Source organism: Scyliorhinus canicula, chromosome 15 (genome assembly GCF_902713615.1).
Source record: "Scyliorhinus canicula chromosome 15, sScyCan1.1, whole genome shotgun sequence".
NCBI classification, from domain to species: domain Eukaryota; kingdom Metazoa; phylum Chordata; class Chondrichthyes; order Carcharhiniformes; family Scyliorhinidae; genus Scyliorhinus; species Scyliorhinus canicula.
The window spans coordinates 119294972-119314880 of NC_052160.1; the positions used below are offsets into that span (position 1 = coordinate 119294972).

Sequence of the window (19909 nt, forward strand, 5' to 3'; positions counted from 1 at the left end):
AAATTATATTTATTGTGAAAAATTAAACAGCACACATGGATCTGCTCGATGTATAGATCAGGCCTGAATGGGGGGACATTGCACTGGTAGCTGCTTTCAGCATCTTTCAAATCTCCTTTTTCATTTTTGCAACTTTTCCCAAGTAGCCTGGTAATAGTTTAATCTAAATGGTAAGATAGGACACTACACAGAAATTTCGGGTGGGATTCTCCAGTCGCCGACGCAAAAATCGCGTTCGCCGATCGGCCAGAGAATACCCGTTTCCGCCGAAATAGGGGGCGGCGCTGCTTTCGCGATGCTCCACCCCTCCAAAGCGGCATTGCCCTATCGACGACCTCAGGATGTTGCCTGAGGCCCACCCACCGATGCTCTGCCCCCGACCAACTGAGGTCCCGACAGCGTTGGTCTCTCATGGTCTTATCTGTCGGGAACTCGGCGTGACAGCTGCGGACTCAGTCCAACGCCGCCACAGTCTGGGGAGGGCCGATCTGCAGGCAGATTGGACTTTGTCTGGGGTTGGGGGCACTGTTGGGGGGTGGTCCAGGGCTCACGAGCCGGCCAATGGGGGGGCACTACTTTGCAGGCCGGGTCTATGCGTGGCCGGCGCCATGCGCATGCGCAGCCACAGTCCCGGCAATTCTCTGGGCTGTATCACAGCTGGAGCTCTACGCTGCTTGGCTGCTAGCCCCCAACCAAACGGAGGATCAGTGGCCGTTTTGCATCTAATATCCGGTCGTAAAACGCCACCGTTTCACGCCGGCATCAGGATATAGCCTCAAAATCGGAGAATCCAGCCCATCAATCAAGGGCATGAGTTGTATCCACTTGCCTTGAAGTCACGTTATAAGTGGCCATGGACAAGCAATGCCAATGGAGCTTTCCAGCTTCTAGTTTTATCTTAATTAAAGTTCCAAGTTCCAAGTTAATGTTATACTTTCATTAATCAAACCTTGGATACAACTGTATGTGTGTGCAATGTTTCCAGTCTCACATCACAGCATTTTTCAGTCTGTTGCATTGACCATGAGAGATAAATTTATCATATATTTCATGACCCTTAGTCCTTAGGTCTAGGCATTAGGAACTGTGCCAACTGTTTTTTGAAAGTTCCGTGAGCCCCCGGACCATCCCCAACGGTTTACCAAATCAGCCTCATTCTCTAGTTATCCCCTTGAAGAATCCCTGCAAGTTTGTAGGGCCTCATCAAATCTAAGATCTTGCAAACAGCTTCCTATTGACACATGTTATCTTACTTTACTTTAGGCATCATTCTCACTGCGTAGGTCAACCTAGCCAGCTTGTAACATCTATGTCCCATTTTAGGTGCTATTTTAGCAGAGAAAATTGATTTATGAAAAAGCATGAAGGGAGTACTTAACATTCATAATACTTAGTGCTGGTGTGTCTTTCTTCTTTAAATCATTAAAGTAGTTAACAGAATATCACTCTATACGTTGGAATTTACGCAGGTTGCCAGTCAGCAAGCACCAACGTTAACAACACTGTGCACTTGGATTTCCACAGAACATCACTCAGCTAAAGTCAGTCATTGACTGAAATTCAACACTGGCTAATTTGTGTGAGTATCTCACTTTATACATTATTCGGAATAGTAATATGACAGCATAATGATACCCATACTTTTAACAGTTTTTATGGTAACAAATCTCGAGATTATAGTGGATGATCTTTGGGATGTGAAGCCTAGAAAATCACTACGTTGAATCCCATGAGCCTGCCTTTGAGTTTTACGAGAATCACACAGGCTATAAAACGCTGAACTTTTGGCTGACCCCATTACTGAAGTGGTGTAAATCTTTACCTGGGTCACAGCTGCAAGAGTAGCTATCCCAGTCGTCGCTGCAGTAGCTGTTTGCAGGACACGGGCTGGAGTCACAGGGATCAGGAATGCTGCAGCCCTGATCCACGTTCACCGTCTTGGCTTGGTTTACTTTCAATGCCACTGCTGTGGATGGCGTCTCACCAATTCGCACCCCCTGAGGGAAGGAGTTGTACGTTTTATAGTGGCTCACAGAAACAACTACATTTGTTTGCATCTGCATCTGTTCCATATCACTCGCTGCACAAAAGTATTATGATCGCTTTTTTTTTTCTCCCACTTGCAATCGAATCGAAATGTCAGCTGGGTTTTCTTTCAGTCCCAGCCCTGAACTGTAATTTTGACAATGAAAACCAGCTGTTAAAGGGAATGCTCTAGCTTTGTAAGCCAGACAATTCCTAAGGAATCAAGAGATGCCCTTTACAACATTGTGGGAGCACCAGGTGTGGGCCACTGATCTCACAGCCAGAGGGCCTGGCTTTATTTCTTACAGGTAGTCAAACTCACCAGCTGTAAACTGGGCAATATTCCTTTTGTTCTGGCAGGTTACAGAATCACAATGGGAGGAATTCTCCGGTACCCCAGCCGCGCATTTCTCGGCGGTGCGTCATTTGCTGGTGGCGGAATTCTTCACTCCCACCACTTGTCAATGGGATTTCCCATTGAAGCCACACCGCGCTGCCGGGAAGAGCTCAGGCGGAGGTGCGCTACCGGTGGGAAAAGAGAATCACAACGGCTGTAACATTCCGGCCACTGTCTCAGCTTGCAAGGTAAGAGGAGCAGTTCTTACTCAACTGTATACCTGTGTGCCTGACATGAAACAATTGCCAAGTAACACTGGTGATTAGCAGAGAACCTGGAGGGAAAATTCACTGATCCCACAATCTCTCTAGAGAATGAATGCTCTAGACTGCTCTCAGACCTGTGCTCCCTTTAGAATTGACTCCTTGGTGTGAATTTACAAAGTCTGAAACTGAATAGTAAATATCAGTCTGTTATTCAACCACAGGGACAACATAAAGAAGCCTGAACATATTTCCATGTGCATCTCCAGTAAGGATTTACCAGACAGCAACAATATCAAGAATCCTGGACTTCCTATGCCTAAGGTTGCAGAGGACACTGTTGGTCAATTGTCACCTTGTCTTACCTCAACAAACGCAACATCGAGCAAGGATTGAATCCAAAATCTTCTTGGTTTCCATGGCTCTGTACTACACTACATGATAGAGTCATCCAGTTGAGATATTATGGGAAGAGAAACCCATTGAACATTTCGAAAAATTAATGTGACTGTAGTAGCATAAGATATTTGTTTACATAGAACATAGAATCCTTACAGTGCAGACAAATGCCATTTCGTGCACCAAGTCCACACCAACAATCTGAAAGAACACCCTACCTCACCCTATCCCCTCACCTAACCTGTACATTCCTGGACACTAAGGGACATTTTATCATGACCAATCCACCTAACCTGCACATCTATGGGCTGTGGGAGTAAAGCAAAGCACCCAGAGGAAACCCAAGCAGACACAGGGAGAAAGTGCAAACTCTGCACAGTCACTCAAGGTGGGAATTGAACACAGGTTCCTGGTGCTGTGAGGTAGCAGTGCTAACGACTATGCCACCATGTAGGGTATCCAAGGAAACAAATATCTGCAAGCTTATAGCATTGAAAACCATCGATAAGATCAGCAGTATAGTATTAGTTCACATTCTGCTCTGTGTTTTACCTGTATACATCCTCGGAACCCATGAAGAACACTGCCATCACTCCCGGATATTCCACCAACACTGATTGTTTTCAGTTTCAGCCCATGTAGTTCATTACCAATTTCCACCATTGTCTGTGATGCAGAAGGAGCCAGAAATCAGTGGGCAAATGATCACAAGAATCATATTGTAAAAAATAAAGAGAAACTGATAAATAGATTGGTTGATAGCTAAAAATGATCTTATATTCTGTGATGCCAATGAAAAGAGAGGTTAGCATGGTTCACCTTAAAATCAAAGAGCAATTCACAAAATCCAAAGCATGTAGTGAAGCTGTTCAAATGGATCGGGTCAGACATTTATGAATTTGTTCTGCTTTATATTAGCTCACATTAGGATATGCATTATAAAACATGGCAAGGTTTTTCTCTGTATGATGACTATTAGGACACTATGCAATATGGAATGAAGCTCTGTCTAACTGGTCCTGAGCAGACACGGGGCTGACAGTGCATTAAATTGAAATGTCACTCAGAGGTGTCACAGGCATGACTGGTATGTGAAAATGAAAAACAAGCAAATAAATTAATGACCAATTCAGAACTTTGGGATTGCAGATACTCTTCTGAAGTTGGCAGAGCCGAGAGGGAATTTTAACTCATTCCATGCCTGATTTCTAAGTATTGGATGTTGAGGCCAGGACAAATGTCTTGTTAAAAACAAAATACTGTGGATGCTGGTAATCTGAAATAAAAACAGAAAATGTTTGACAAACTCAACAGATCTGGCAGTATCTGTGCAGAGAGAAACAGAGTTAGTCTCTCGAGTCCGTAGGCCTCTTCTCCAGAGCCGAGATCCTGTTCTATGTGGTACCTGAAGACATCCTCGGCAGACTCTGAAGAAGTGTCATACGGGCTTGAAATGTTCACAAATATTTTATTTCACAGTTCTAGCCTTTGATGAGCACAAGATTCACTAGCTCAAAGAAAAGTCCTAAAATATTCCTCCACACCAAAGGATATTTTCTGTCACTCAGAAACATCCATACTCTGTCTTAGGAATGACGGCAAATATTTAGAGGTTCCTTTTCTGTTGGAAGTTTAGAAATGTTTCTGATTGTTAGATTGTTGACACAGCATTGTAACAGAGAAGGAGACATTTTGCTGATTTTGCCAATTCCATCAGGAGGGAAGGATGATGTTGTTAATTCCAATAGTTGTACATGGAATGAATAGGTCCGAAACTTGCATTTTACCTTCAGGAAGTTTATTCTCAGAATAGGTTCAGCAGAGTGACGGGCTCTTTCTGTTCCCGCACACCCAACTGGTTCTTCTGTGTCCACTCATAGCTGAACTAATGGTGATCAACCCCCCCCGCCCTGTAACAATGTAATTGGCTTAACAATGCAATTGCCATAGGAAGATATTGCTGATAGATTGGCAGATATGGCTGAGCTTCTCATGTTTTGTTATGGCAATTAATAATGGCAATAAGCTGAGTCCTCTGTGTATTTTCATTGCTTGACAACTAATGCGAAAAGCTGATTCCAGAAGTCTAGATTTGCAATGTTTAAGAGTTTTCATACATTTATTCTTGCTCATAATCACTTCTTCTAATGTAACATTACATAGCATTTTCCAACTCAGCATCAGTTTGCCATTGATGTCTTTTGTGGCTTATAACTCAGCATGGTATCTACCTAAGTGATAAAATATTGGTCTGAAGCAATCCACCCTTTTGACTTGCACAGTAATCATTGACCAACAAGCGGTGAAAAGAGCTGTTTAAATGAGACTGTTCCTTATACTTTGTTCCTGTGTTACAATAACAGAAGGGCAAACAAGGAATGGTCACAATGGCCCAAGTTTCAAAGATCATCTCTGAATTCTGTTAATTTTCCTAACTCAAAGCTTCTCCCTATTCAAAGTCAACTGTAGTACTACAAAACTCTCACCTTCATTTGGAAGGCATTCAATCAAAGAAGTTATATACGTGCAGAGAAATACATCTAGATGGAGACTTTCAAGTAGCAGAGGTGAAGTAAAGTGTGTGCATGCATGCATGTATATATGTGGGGTTGCAGTGCGGAGGGGGGGACATTGGGTTAAATGATGTAAAGTAAGGGCATCCAAATGAAGCCTATGGATTGAGTAGGGTCTTTAAGTTACTTTTACCTGGTCCACCATCATTTTCTGGGCTCTTTTGGATAAAGGTGACTTTCAACATCAACTCCTTAAACTTCCCAGACTTGATAGGTTAATAAAAGGTTCATTGGATTTAGACGATTGAAGGAGGGACCTTTTTACATTGAGGAAATAATTTTAACCCAGCTTCCAGGCTGAGGAATTGTAAAGAATTGAAGCTGAAGCTTTGTAACAGACTGACAAGCAGTGATGGCAACAATAGCAACGTCAACAGACTTGGACAAAAAAAACAGAAATGTCATTAGCAGAGGATGAGTAATGGCCAGTAGAGGTAATAGAAGGGGATGGTGGAGGAATAGACTAGACGAAGAAGTGAAAAGAAAAAGTGGTAGTGTATGGAGATATGAATACTCAATGTGAATGGAAGCAATGCACTGATCCTAACATTGTAGGGGGTAGACATCCTTTAGATACTTCAACAAATGATATTTTTTGTGCGCAAATTAGCATGCGCTGATTTTAGATTTTTTTTCGCAATTGTTGAAAGATAATGCTGCCTCAATTCTGTCCGTCTTCGTCCTTGCCCTCCTGCCCACCTCTCTTGAAGGTGGTGACTCATTCTGGGGGAAATGAGTAGTAATAAGTAGTGACACCTCTACACTTCACTCAACTGCTGACTCTTCACAAGTGAGCCTGGACACGAAAGAGTCATTTAATTATTCATCATTTATCTCCTTACTCAGGGTCTGTTTTTGCACACACACTTACTCAACGATTGAAAGGCAATATCAGCAGCAAAATCCCTCTCACTACATTGACTCCCCGAGTCATTGGCATGCTCCTCAATGTACAGATTATAAGGAAACATATTTTCAGGCAGCTTTTATGACATACAAATTCATAATTTCTTCTTTCTTCCATCCAGAAACAGTAAATCAAAAGTGTGAAGCATATCTTTTTATTGACAGTCATTACCTGGTGATGTTTGTAGTCTATAGACATGAGAGCTGTGTATTTTGTTTCCATACCATCTTTGGAACTTTTAAGTTGCAGTTGCAAGTGGTGCCAATCACCATCATTCACTTTTATTTGGTCCATTGTCAGTGCTGTGACCCGGCTGCTCGAGCGATACACACTTAACATCACATTTCCCTCATCCAGCTGCAAAGATGGGAATAGCACTGTTAAACATAATGAATAGACACAAAAGGAAAAACAAACAACCTCACTAAACAACAACCGTGACAATTTGCCTTTTATATTGTGCCTTTGATAAAAGAAAACATCCCAAGGCAGTGCACAGATGAGTTGTCAAAAATGTGGCGACTAGGGGCTTTTCACAGTAACTTCATTGAAATCTACTTGTGACAATAAGCAATTATTATTATGGAAAAAATATTAGGACAGGTAGGAAGTAGGTTCTAAGGAATGTCATCAAAGAGGAGACTAAAGGTATAGAAGCAGACTGATTTAATGAGGTAATTCCAGAGCTTAGGGTCTAGCCAGTCGAAGGCACAGCCACCTAAGGTGAAATTTTAAAAACTGGGGCTGCGCCAGAAGACAAATTGGAGGGGTGAGGCCATGAAGAAATTTAAAAACAAGGGTAAGATTTTTTGAAATTGAGGTTTTGCTGAACTGGAGGCCAATGTAGGTCAACAAGTACAGGGGTAATGGGTGAAAGTAGAAACTGGTGCAATTTAAGATATGGTTTTGGATGGGCTCAAGTTTATGGAGGGCGCAAGGTGAGAATGTGGCTTGGGGAGTCAAGAAGTAACAAAGGCATGGACGAGGGATTCAGCGGTAGCTGGACTGAGGCAGGGCTAGAGATGGACATGAATGCGAGTGATCCTGGTAAGAGAGAGAATATAGAGTGGCAAACTGATTTCAGAGTCAAACATGATTGTGAGGCTGTAAATGGTCTGGTTCAGCATCACACAATGGTCAGGTTAAGGGATTGAGTCAGTGGGTGAGGATTGCAGTTTGTGGGAGAGCCAGGAAAAGATGGGGGTGATATTAGTGTCAACAGCACTCATCTTTTGGGTGCGTCAAGTGGGCTTGTTTCCAAAATCATAGAATTTACAGTGCAGAAGGAGGCCATTCATCCCATCGAGTCTGCACCGGTCCTGGAAAGAGCACCTTACCCCAAGCCCCGCACCATCACTCTACCCCCATAACCCAGTAACCCCACCCAACCATTTTGGACACTAAGGGCAATTTAGCATGGCCAATCCACCTAACCTGCACATCTTTGGACTGTGGAAGGAAACCAGAGCACCCGGATGAAACCCGAGCAGGCAAGGGGAGAATGTGCAGGCTCCACACAGACAGTGACCCAAGCCGGGAATCGAACCTGGGACCCTGGCACTGTGAAGCAACTGTGCTAACCACTATGTTACCATGCGGCGCCTGCAGCAGTCTGGACACCATCCGGTTACCGATTTGATGCATGTGATGCCATTTGGATTTTCACATTCGGACCGATGCCTTCCCTTAATCCGGAATAGCTGAATATGTGCTGACAGCACGAAGATCCCCTGCACCAACAGCACTACCATCCCTACCCTCACCGGTGTTACTTTCAGGAATCATCAGCCACTTTCAGGTTAGTTGCTGGTTTATTTCTTCTGCCTCTTCCTGCAAATATTTGGTGCTTGCCATAGTTACTTGAATTGGGAAACAGCAGAAACAGTGGGGCTGATCAAAAGGCAGAGAGAGCGAGACTTGCACTTTAGAAACAGCAAGAGCAGCAAGACTGTCCTGTAACCAGGAACCAGTCAGAACCTGCATTCTATAAAAATTCAAAATCACAGGGAAGTAGGTAGGTAACAGACTGGTCGAGTATTTATCTCATATTGGAAGCAGCAGGAGCTTGGCAGGCGTATAAAACGCCCAAAAGGAATGGAGTGGAGCGCAGGCAGAGTTCGAAGCATCATGGGCGGAATTCTCCGACCCCCCGCAGGGTTGGGGAATCGCCCGGGGCCGGCGTAAAGCCCGCCCCCGCCGTGGCCGGAATTCTCCGCCACCCAGGAATCAGCGGGAGCAGGAATCACACCCCGCCGGTCGGCGTGCCCCCCGCGCCGATCTGCGAGCCCCCCGCGGCGATTCTCCGGCCCGCGATAGGCCGAAGTCCCGCCGCTGTCAGGCCTCTCCCGCCGACGTAGTTTAAACCACATCTGTGCAGGTGGGACTGGCGGGCCCCCGGGGTCCTGGCGGGGCGATCGGACCCCGGGGGGTGCGCCCACGGTGGCCTGGCCCACGATCGGGGCCCACCGATCGGCGGACGGGCCAGTGCCGTGGGGGCACTCTTTTTCTTCTGCCGCCGCCACGGCCTCCACCATGCTGGAGGCGGAAGAGACCCCCTCCACCACGCATGCGCCAGTGGTGACGTCAGCGGCCGCTGATGCTCCGGCGCTTGCGCGGACGCACGCCGACCGGCGACGGCCTTTCGGCCAGCCCCGACGCCGGCCGGCGTAGCGACAAAGTTCTAGGTTTTGGAACTCGAGCGACAGCTGAAGTCACTGTGGACCATCCATGAGGTTGAGAACTAAGTGGACAACATGGCCAGGGACTTGGTTTCATTGTAGTCTAAAGAGTATAGGCAAAGAGGGAATGGGTGACCACCAGACAACCTAGTAGGACCAGGCAACATTCTCTTGAGTTTATTTTGCAGAGAGACCAGTGTTCCAATTTGAATACTGGTGAGGGTGCTTGTTCCTCAGGCAAATGCAGCCAGAATGAAGACCATGGCACAATGTGGTGGCTCCGCTGCACAGGAGGGGAGGAAGGAGAGTGGAAGAGCAATAGTGGTAAGGGCTTCAATTAGGAGAACAGGCAGGTATTTCTGCAGCGACAAACATGACTGCAAGATGATATATGCCTCCTTGGTGCCAGGGTCAAGGATGTCGCTGAGCAGGTGCAGGACATTCTTATGGGGGAAGAGTCAACAGTCAGAGGTCATGGTCCCTATAGAGACCAATGACATAGGTAGAAAATAGGAATGAGATCCTGAAAGCAGATTTGAGAGAGCTAGGAAAGAGATATAAAATCAAAACTTCAAAGGTTGTAATCAAGATTATTCCCAACACCACGTGCTGGTGAGTACAGAAATAGGAAGTTAGAGTAAATGAGCGCGTGCCTGGAGAGACGGCATAGGATGGAGGGCTTTAGATTTCTGATGCACAGGGACCAGTTCTGGAGAGGGTGGGACCTGCACAAGAACGACAGAAAACAGAAATAAATGGGTCATTATCAGATTGGCAGGTTGTGTCTAGTGAGGTACTGCAAAGATCAATGTTCAGGCCCCAGCTATTCACAATCTATATCAATGATTTGAATGCAGGGCCCAAAGGTTTGCTGATGACACAAAACTGGGTGCGAATTTGAGTGGCGAGGAGGATGCAAAGAGGTTTCCAGAAGATTTTTAATCAAGCTAAATGAGAGGGCAAGAACTAGGCAGATGGAATATAATGTGGGAAGATGTGAAGTCACCCACTTTGGTAGGAGAAACAGAAAGGCGGAGTATTTCTTAAATGGTGACAGGTTGTATGTCCAAAAGGACCTGGGAGTCCTTGTTCATGAGTCATTGGAAGCTAACATGCACATGCAGCAAGTGATTAAGAAGGCAAATGGTATGTTGGTCTTCATTGCAGGAGGATTTGAGTGCAGTAGTAAAGATATCTTGCAGCAATTGTATGGAGCCTGTTGGTGAGACTGTACCTGGTGTACTATGTACAGGTTTGGTCTCCTTACCCAAGGGAGGGTATACTGAATATAGAGGGGGTGCAGCGAGGATTCATCAGACTTATTCGTGTGATAGCTGGATTGTCCTAGAAGGAGAGTTGAGGAGACTGAGGGAGCAAATTAACAGCCTCGTCGCGCCTTACTTGGAGTCGGGATGAGGCCGTTGATTCCCCCGAGAGGCCTCTCGCAGAATTTGCGACGCGTGAAATGCCTTGCGAGATTTAATGGAGTCTCGAGTGACATTGTGCTCTGGATCTTGCTCTGACTGAGTCATGGAAGACCTCTCCAGGGCTGTTTATTACTGGTTTCCACACAGGGGACCAGTCGTAATGGCACTCGTGGGGGTCTCCCAGGCCATTGGAGACCCTGGGTGGTCAGAGAGAGTGCAGGATGGCATCTTTGCACTCCCACTGGCATCCTGGCACTGCCAAGGTGTCTGGATGGCAGTGCCAGTCTGTCAGGGCACCGCCCTGCTGCCTTGCTGGCAATGCCAGGGATCAGGCCCATCGGCCGTTACCAGGTAGAGGAGGAGTGAGGAGGGAGTGAGGGGCCTGAAAGGGAGTGGAGGAAGATCAGGTCAGCCTTCAAAATGGTGCCCCGATCTGTGAGGAGCCTTTCCTCATGGGCTCACAAAGAGAAACTCCAAAAAAATGGCAAAGTGCCGCTGAATAGCAGGATGTTTCTCGCCGCTGCAGCTGCCAAGAAACACCTCGCTAAATGTGCCTACTAAACATGGCCAAAACTGGACAAAGATTTCTTTGCGGTTAAATTGCGACCTGGGTCTTTATTCTCCAGAGATCAGGGCCGGGATTCTCCCCTACCCGGCGAGGCGGGGAGTCCCGGCGTAGCGGAGTGGCGCCAACCACTCCGGCGTCGGGCCTCCCCAAAGGTGCGGAATTCTCTGCACCTTTGGGGGCTAGGTCTGCGCCAGAGTGGTTGGCGCCAGGCCGACTGGCGGCAAAACTGTAACTAGCGGCCCTTGACGCCCGCCGCCCGGGCTGGCCGAAACGCCTTCGCCGGTTCGCGCATGCGCCAGTGCATCAGCTTCCGCTGATGTCACCACCGGCGCATGCGCGCTGGAGGATTCTCTTCCGCCTCCACCATGGTGGAGGCCGTGGCGGCGGTGGAAGAAAAAGAGTGCCCCCGCGGCACTTGCCCGCCCGCCGATCGGTGGGCCCCGATCGCGGGCCTGGCCACCGTGGGGACATCCGCCGGGGTCCGATCGCCCCGCGCGGCGTCGGAGAATTTTGCCCCAGGAGAATGAGAGGTGATCTCATTGAAACATTTAAAATTCTTATAGAGCTTGACAGGTAGATGCAGGAAGAATATTTTCCCTGGTTTGTAGGACGGAAGGGGGTCTAGGACCAGGGGAGACAGTTTCAGAATAAGTAGTCATTTAAGGATAAGGTAAGAAGGGGCGGCACAGTGGCGCAGTGGTTAGCACAGCTGCCTACGGTGCTGATCACCCGGGTTCGATCCTGGCCCTGGGCCACTGTCTATGTGTAGTTTGCACATTTACCCCGTGTCTGCGTGGGTTTTGCCCCCACAACGCAAAGATGTGCAGGTTGGGAGAATGGCCACGCTAAATTGCCCTTTAAATTGGAAAAAAAAATAATTGGGTACTCTAAATTTATATAAATAAAGAATAAGATGAGAAGGAATTTCTTCACTCAGAGTGAAAAATCTTTGGAATTCTCTACCCCAGAGTGTTGTGGAGGTTCAGTCGTCGAGTATTATCAAGACAGGGATTGGTGGATTTTTAGATATTAAAGATATCAAGGGATATGGGGATAGTGCAGGAAAATGGCGCGGAGGTAGAAGATCAGCAGTGACCTAGGAGAATGGTGGAGCCGGCTCGGGACGCACAATGGGCTACTCCTGTTCCTACTTCCTGTGCACGTACATTCAAATGTCTATTGGGAGTGGTGTAGCAGCTGTTGATGTTCTTCCTGCTGACCTCTGTGCTAACCAGCTGTTGCTAGACACGAGTACACTAATAGGCCTTCCTGTAGGAATTAAGCATGATTGGAAGAATGAGCAGAGGCCATCCAGGTGGAGGGGAGGAGGAGGAGGAGGAGGAGGAGAAGAGTTCAGTCAGAGGCTACATCTGCCCAAGATGTTCAGGGAGCAATTCTCAGCAATGAGCAAGGTTAGAGAGATTTGGCACTCAGTAAAGAGGCCATCATTAAAACCTGGCAATTGCTGCCATCATGCAGGGCTGTGTCCGGTCATGAAGCTCTCCACTGACCACATGGCTGATGACAGATTCAGAATGCACACGCATAGCATGCACATAATGAAAACCAAGCTTCGCTACAAAATTTGATAGAACAGGCCAGTGATGCCCTGAAGCAAAAGCTCCACTACCAGGGCTGTTCTGGAGGACCCTGTAGTGCTCTTAGCTGATGAGGGTCTTGGGATTTGTGGCCTGCTGCATGTGGCACAGTGATTATCACTGCTGCCTCACAGCGCGAGGGACCCGGGTACAATTCTGGCCTTGGGTGCTATCTGTGCAGAGTCTGCACGTTCTCCCGTGTCTGCTTGGGTTTCCTCCAGGTCGCTCCGGTTTCCTCCCACAGTCCAAAGATGTGCAGGTTAGGTGAATTGGCCATGCTGAATTATCCCTTGGTGTCCAAGGGTGTGCAGTTTATGGGGTTACGGGGATAGGGCCTAGGTAGGGTCGGTGGAGACTCGATGGGCCAATGGCTTCCTTCTACACCTATCAGATGAAAAGCTGATGAGGAGCAGCAGAAGTGGGAGGAAAAGGAAGACAAAGAGGAGGGAGGTTTCAACCTTTGTCGGGAATGCTCTTGAAGAACTAAATCGAGTGTGATACCTGTATGTGAAACCCCAATTCCCCATTTGTCAACAGCCCCTACCTTATTTTCCCTTTGTCACTGACAATCGCATCATTCTCTTGATCATAAAGATAAGAAGCAACAAAAATACTCATTACAAACTAAATTTATAAATGAAGTCAGCCCGCATTTCACACAACCCTAATCCCCCTTGTGCATTTCCGTATTGCCTGTCTTTGCCTATACTGGTGCTCCTATGAAGTTCTGCAGCAGAGAGGGAGAGAGAGAGAGGTGTGTCAGTGAGTGTGTTTCAACATGTTTGAGATCATGTTTGAGTTAATGCCCTGAATGAATGAATAGCTGCAGTGTGCGTAGGTGATATGGGTGTCTAGCTTCCAATATTACTGAGTGTATGATAGTGAGGTGAAGCAAAAGCAGTTTGGTGTAAGTTCTGATTAGTAGAAGTTGTCGGTAGGTGGGTGATGGGAGTGATGTGAATTAAGCAATGGCTGAGGCTGGTGATGCTAACAGGATGTGACACTTGAAGATTCATTTACTGACCACTTGTATGAAGTCATTAAACTTCTCAAAACACAGAATCTAAGTCCTCGGTGCTAAATGTTTATTTCTGATCCATTTTTATTATGTGTCTAGAGGGTCCCCCCCCCTTTCCCCTGTCCAGTTACAGAGTATCTCCTGTCCTTTCCACCTCCACGAAGGCTTCTAACGCAGCATCACATGCTCCCCCATGGTCAGCTGTTGTACGGCAATATTGCCAATGATTAAAGCACCTCCAGCAGCCACAATGCCATGTTTCTTGTAAGAGGTGCAGGCTGGCTTTAAGTAGTCCAAGCTAGCTTTATGAGATCCAGGCTAGCTTTAAGAAGTCCAGTCTACCTTTTAAAAAGTCCAGGCTAGCTTTAAGAAGTGCACAATTGCAAATAATGATATTGGTTCCCCTGCTGATGCATGCAGCCGGTGAACGGGACAGCTGTGGTTGGCTGAATGCAACAATTAATGCACAGGCAGCTCAATGTTGGCATGCTGCCTGCACTGAACACCATGTGCATAGGACAATAACGCCTTGTGGTTTTACATCCATTCTTGGGGCAGTCCAAAATTTGTCCCCCTAGGTTTTTGCCTTCCCCATATTTGACTGGAGGAAATTTCTGCTCTTCCAATATTGGATGTCAGGCAAGTATCATGACAAATCAGAGACAGTTCATACAATTTATCCAACACCGTCGCGTTTAAGATCAAGATTTAAGTCAAACAGGACAGAAGACAGTCTCCTCTTTCAGGGTCACTTGTAACATGAGTCTTAAGATCTCCATGCTTGCCCACAAAACAGCATGATAACCCAAGTCCACGTACAGCTGTAACTCTCACTATGTGCTCCGAGGACCAGCGATACAACACTGACATCTTTGACCAGTAGAGGGCAGCTGAAAACCTATTTTGTGCCAGAGCTTTATGTGGGACAGTGTAGGGTACCAAGGATGTGGGGAAGGAGAATCTATTGCAAGAAGGACAAGGGCAAATGTACTCAATTTATTTCCAAGATAGATTGCATTTCCTGTTCCTTTATCTGCTACAAAGCATCAGTGAGTGTCTGAAATCTCTAATTTAATATTCCCTCTATCTCTGGTCATTAGGATTCAGAGGATGGCCTTTAGCACATGACTCATTTGGCAAAGATCAAGAACAGACTTATCGTCAGTTGTTCAATTCCTAGTTCTCTTGTTGCTTCAATCATTTCTCTGGTTATTTCATTGGGTCCCAGGCTTTTATATTCTTCGTATAAATCTAAAGACAGCCTCACAATGATCTTGGAGCAATAATCAAACTTGATTGCGAGACAACTCTATTATTTAAGACAAAAGTCTTTTACCACATTGGAACATGAGGCCTCTGTGCTGAGCACCTTGGGGGTCAGTTGTCACCATGTTATTGATCCCAAGCATCTGGAAGAAGCCTTGCATTTTACATTGATAGAGCTGTCATGTTCCATATACATTCATTATTTTAAACTTAAGCGTATTCCTCGTCTCAAATGTCTGTTTCCAATTGTTTAAATTAATTTACTTTGAAGTAAAAGGAATGGTGCATTTATATGGTGTATCTCACAACCCCAAATCACTTTGCTGCCAGTAAAGCTGTTTTATGCTTTTTGAAGTGTAGTCGCCATTGTAGTGTAAAAAAATAACACAGCCAATAAACACGCAACAAAATCTGAAACAGAAATGTGATGAGGGCGAGATAATCAATTTTGTGATATTGATTGAGGGTTAATCTTTTTTTTAAATTTAGAGTACCCAATTCATTTTTTCCAATTAAGGGGCAATTTAGCGTGGCCAATCCACCTAGCCTGCACATCTTTTGGGTTGTGGGGACGAAACCCACGCAAACATGGGGAGAATGTGCAAACTCCACACGGACAGTGACCCAGAGCCGGGATCGAACCTGGGCCCTCGGTGCCGTGAGGCAACAGGGCTAACCCACTGTGCCACTGTGCTGCCCCGATTGAGGGTTAATCTTGATCAGGACACTCAGGATAATTTTCCTGCTCTTCTTTGAAATAATGTCACAGACACCACGTCCATGATGGCACTCCCTCATTGGGCACAGGAGCATAAACAAGATTTCCTCCTCGGGTCCCTCGAGTGGGATTCAAACCCACAACCTTTTGACCCAGCGTTGAGAGTGTTACCAACAGCTGACATCAAGTATATGCTATGAGGCTCAAGCTTAATTTGTCCAGTTCTGCTAACTTCTACGACTATCCAAACTGACTGACCTATTGCCTCCATCAATGTTTCACACTCGCGCACACCCACACACACACACCAGCAAACCCCAGTCAGGTTCCTCAGGCTGAGTCAGAGCAGAATTGGCAGCTATAACTTCCCAAATTGGCATGGGTCCAAAGTGGCAATCCTGGCACTTTTCATTTAGAAAAAGCATATTTTATAGGATAAGTAAAACTGATATCAGCCTACACGTTTAAGCAATAAAATCACTCATACATCATCATCCAATGGACTCTAGACAAGCTGGTTCCATTAGAAGAACGGTTCAATTTTCATTTCATGTTCCTAATCTTTTTTGTGAACTCTTCAGCACAGACAGCACTCACAACTGTCATCATGTCATAAACAATCTGGTTGAGTAACATGGGAAAATTAAATGACGAACATATCCTGAGAATGTATTCTTCAGTTTCTATCTAACTATGTCATTTAAATAAGGGCAACTTATTTATCAGCAGCCAGATTGTCCCCCACAAATTTAATATATGCTGGCGTCTGTCTTTTAAACTGACATTTCCAACCCACATGTCAGTTTATTCACTGAAATTAGAGGTTGTCGATATCTACTAATCAGATCAGTTGTAAAAGAGGTTTTACATTCGATCAGTTGTAGTTTTAAGATAAGCTGAAAGTTTCTGAAATTGATACTTACAGCTGATTTTATTCAGATTTTAGCCCCAACAAGTGGGTTCAGATTTTGGCTGATTTAATTTTCTTTTGTGGTGACGGTAAATAGAGGGTAATGGATTGGCTTTCTGCTATGCTCCCTGCCTTATTTTCCCTTTCGTTTAGTTTGGGCAGGATGTTTAACAGGCGTCCATTCACTACCTTCCATTTTCCACATCTTCTAAAGTGAAAACACAATCCCAGTGTTCAACCCCTGTCTCAGCTGGTGAACAATTGTGAAGGTAGATTTCCCTCAACTCTGACTCTTTACTTGTTTTGCAGGTCTCCGAGAGGCCACTCTTCCCCTTCAAATATTGAAAACATTTTCCTATTGCGACTGCTCCAATTTATTCTCGTCGCCAATGTGGTGGCGTGAGGTAGCATAGCGGGGTAGAGTTAAATCACAACTGTGATTTATTAACAATCATGGGCGGCACAGTGGCACATGGTTAGCAGCGCTGCCTCACAGCACCATGGGCCTGGGTTCAATCCTGGCCTTGGGTGGCTGTGTGGAGTTTGTACGTTCTCCCCGTGTTTGTGTGGGTTTCTTCCGGGAGCTCCGGTTTCCCCCCACAGTCCAAAGATGTACGAGTTAGGTGGATTATCCATGCTAAATTGCCCCTTATGTCCAGGGATGTGGAGGCTAGGGTATCGGATTACGGAGATAGGACGGAATGGACGGATGAGTGGGCATGGGTAGAGTGCTCTTTCAGAGGGTCAGTGCAGACTCGATGTGTTGAATGGCCTCCCCCTGCACTGTAGGGACTCTATGATACCTAACAAACTATATATACATATATGCGCAACAATAATGCAGAGGTCAGTCTGATGGTTCTCTCCTACCAGGTCCATTTCCTAACATCTGATAGACCCAGGTTTTCATGCTCCATCCCCATAGGTCCTGGGCAGGTCACATCGCCCACGAAGGATTGCTACTTAAAGAGGCATGTTACCACACATGCAAACCCCCCCCCCCCCCATTCCTATCCTGCGGGTAGCCACTACTCATCCATAAATGCAGGGTCAAGGCGCCATGTACTCTGAGGGGGAGAAAGAAGGTCAATGCTGCTCAGCACTTACCTACAGGGTCTACATGGGAAATTCAACAATTGCCAAGGTGCAACGGGGGGAGGGAGGCAGTGGTGGGAGGTCCTCAAAGGGAGCTGGGGCTTGGAGAAGCTGGGCTGGGCTGGAGGGCTTCAAGTCAGGGGTCTCCCCCAGGATGAGGGTCATGTGGCTAGTCTGCTCTCTGTTTGGCAAAGTGTGGTGGAGAAGGGGGGGCAGTGGTGGGAGGTCCTCAAAAGGAGCTGGGGCATTGGGGCTTGAGGTCAGGCACCTCCCCCAGGATGGGATCATGCAGCTAGTCTGCTCTGATTTACATACATATACATAGATACATAGAGGATAGGAGCCCTTCAAGCCTGCTCCGCCATTTATCATGATCATGGCTGATCATCCAACTCAATAGCCTAATCCTGCTTTCTCCCCATAGCCTTCGATCCCATTAACCCCAAGAATGGGTTTGCGGCAGATCCTTTGAAGTATTTACTTTGAGGTAAATTTCAAAGCCTAGTCTGATTGCAATGGCTAGTCTGCTCTCTGCTTGCTTCAAGGGCTTTGTGGCTCCCTGTTGATATTCCATGTTGTGCCCTTACACGTTTACAAGCCCTGGTCTGTCAGCCGTTACCTTATTCACATGAGCTTTTCAGATATTGCACTTCGTACTCCATTAACTCTGAAATGCTTCGTAGAAAGAGCACCTATTCTGTCTGAGCTCTTTTATTTCAATGGGTTTCTTTCTATCTCCTAGTTCTGAACTGCATGCTTTTCCTGGAAGCTCGCTTTCACCATACAAGCTGGTGGCACCACTCAGGTATTATAGTGCAAGGTTTCCTCAATGAGGGCCTTCTCACAGTCACTGTTATTGTCTATATGAGCACCAGAGAGCTGAGCACAATCTCCCACATGTTGTGGCAATGGCCATGCGGGATCAGGGCCCCTGATTTGACTGGGAGTCCAATTATTGAAAGGTGCCAGCCCAATGGGCTGGCTGCACATTTCTCTGAGAAGGCAGGACAAACAACTTGAGGACTGGGCAGGGGTTGGTGGAATATTTGACTCCCCATTGGGTTTTAAGTCATAGATCATGCACTGACTGCCCAGTTGCTTTGGGTATTATGGGCATGAGAGCAGTAGGATCACAAGATGTGCAAGCCTGAGTATCCATGGTGCCGATTGGCCTGGCCCTTGTCCGCTTCTGAAAGTATTTATGCTCTCACATTACTGCGAATCATGTTCGTCCAACCAACTGGCCATCATCATATATCCTTCACCACTCTCAGTTGCCTCATTCTCCACGTCATGGTCCTTAATTGTCCTTAATCCTTAATTGTCAAAGGTTGAAGATCAGGGGCTCAGTGACCACTTAACCGCACAGGAGCCATTATACTTCGCCCAAGGTATAGCTGGGATGAAGGAATAGTGTGCTGTAGTTAATTTGTTCTTGTTTGATAACTGATTTGTCTTTCCATATAAATGATTTGTTTTTCTGTTAAAAGTTCATTGACAGTCTTATGACTCTTCATACATAACTCCACTGTTGGGATTCTCCGTTGCGCTGGCAGGGCACCCTTGCCCGGGGAATTTCCTAACGGTGTAGGCGTGCCCACAATGGGAAATCCCATTGGCCAGCTGGCAGGATGGAGAATCCCTCCCAATGTCTATGCAGCTGGGTTCCACTTTGGGACCTGACTAATCGGTAGTAACATCAGCTGTGTTCCTCACAGTATCATTTACTGCAATGGATTTTTATTGTGTTCCATAACTGTTAATAATAGGCTTACTCCTTCTTGTGTACATAACAGATACTGGTATTATTCATAAGAAAGAAATAGCTTGCATTTAAACTGTACGATTCATAAATGCACGACATGCCAAACTGCTACCCAGCTAATTCGTTTTTTTTAAAGGGTAGTGTCTGTTGTAATGTAAGGAGCGTGGCAGTAATGTGCACATAGAGAGCGATGAAATAAATTGCCAACTTAATTACCTTACTGCTGATGACAGGGAGCTAAATATTTGCCAGGAAACTGGGCTGTTTTGAGAGCGTTTAAAATTCCCAACTCCCCTTTGAATAATAAAATGGGCTCTTTTGCATCTACCTATAATGGTAGAAAGGATTTTGATTTAATCTGA

The 19909-nt window shown here is 46.1% G+C and overlaps 1 protein-coding gene across 4 annotated transcripts in view; it reads right to left on the reverse strand.

Moving 5' to 3' along the window:
• The window catches only part of celsr2 (cadherin, EGF LAG seven-pass G-type receptor 2), a 363231-nt gene that overhangs the window by 59373 nt on the left and 283949 nt on the right, over window positions 1-19909 (reverse strand). For all 4 annotated transcript variants that reach the window (XM_038819553.1, XM_038819551.1, XM_038819549.1 and 1 more), the window contains exons 10-12: window positions 6676-6861; window positions 3577-3690; window positions 1823-1997 (exon numbers count right to left, since the gene is read on the reverse strand). In XM_038819553.1, the coding sequence (XP_038675481.1) occupies window positions 1823-1997; window positions 3577-3690; window positions 6676-6861 (475 nt within the window). The remainder of the gene's footprint in view (window positions 1-1822; window positions 1998-3576; window positions 3691-6675; window positions 6862-19909) is intronic.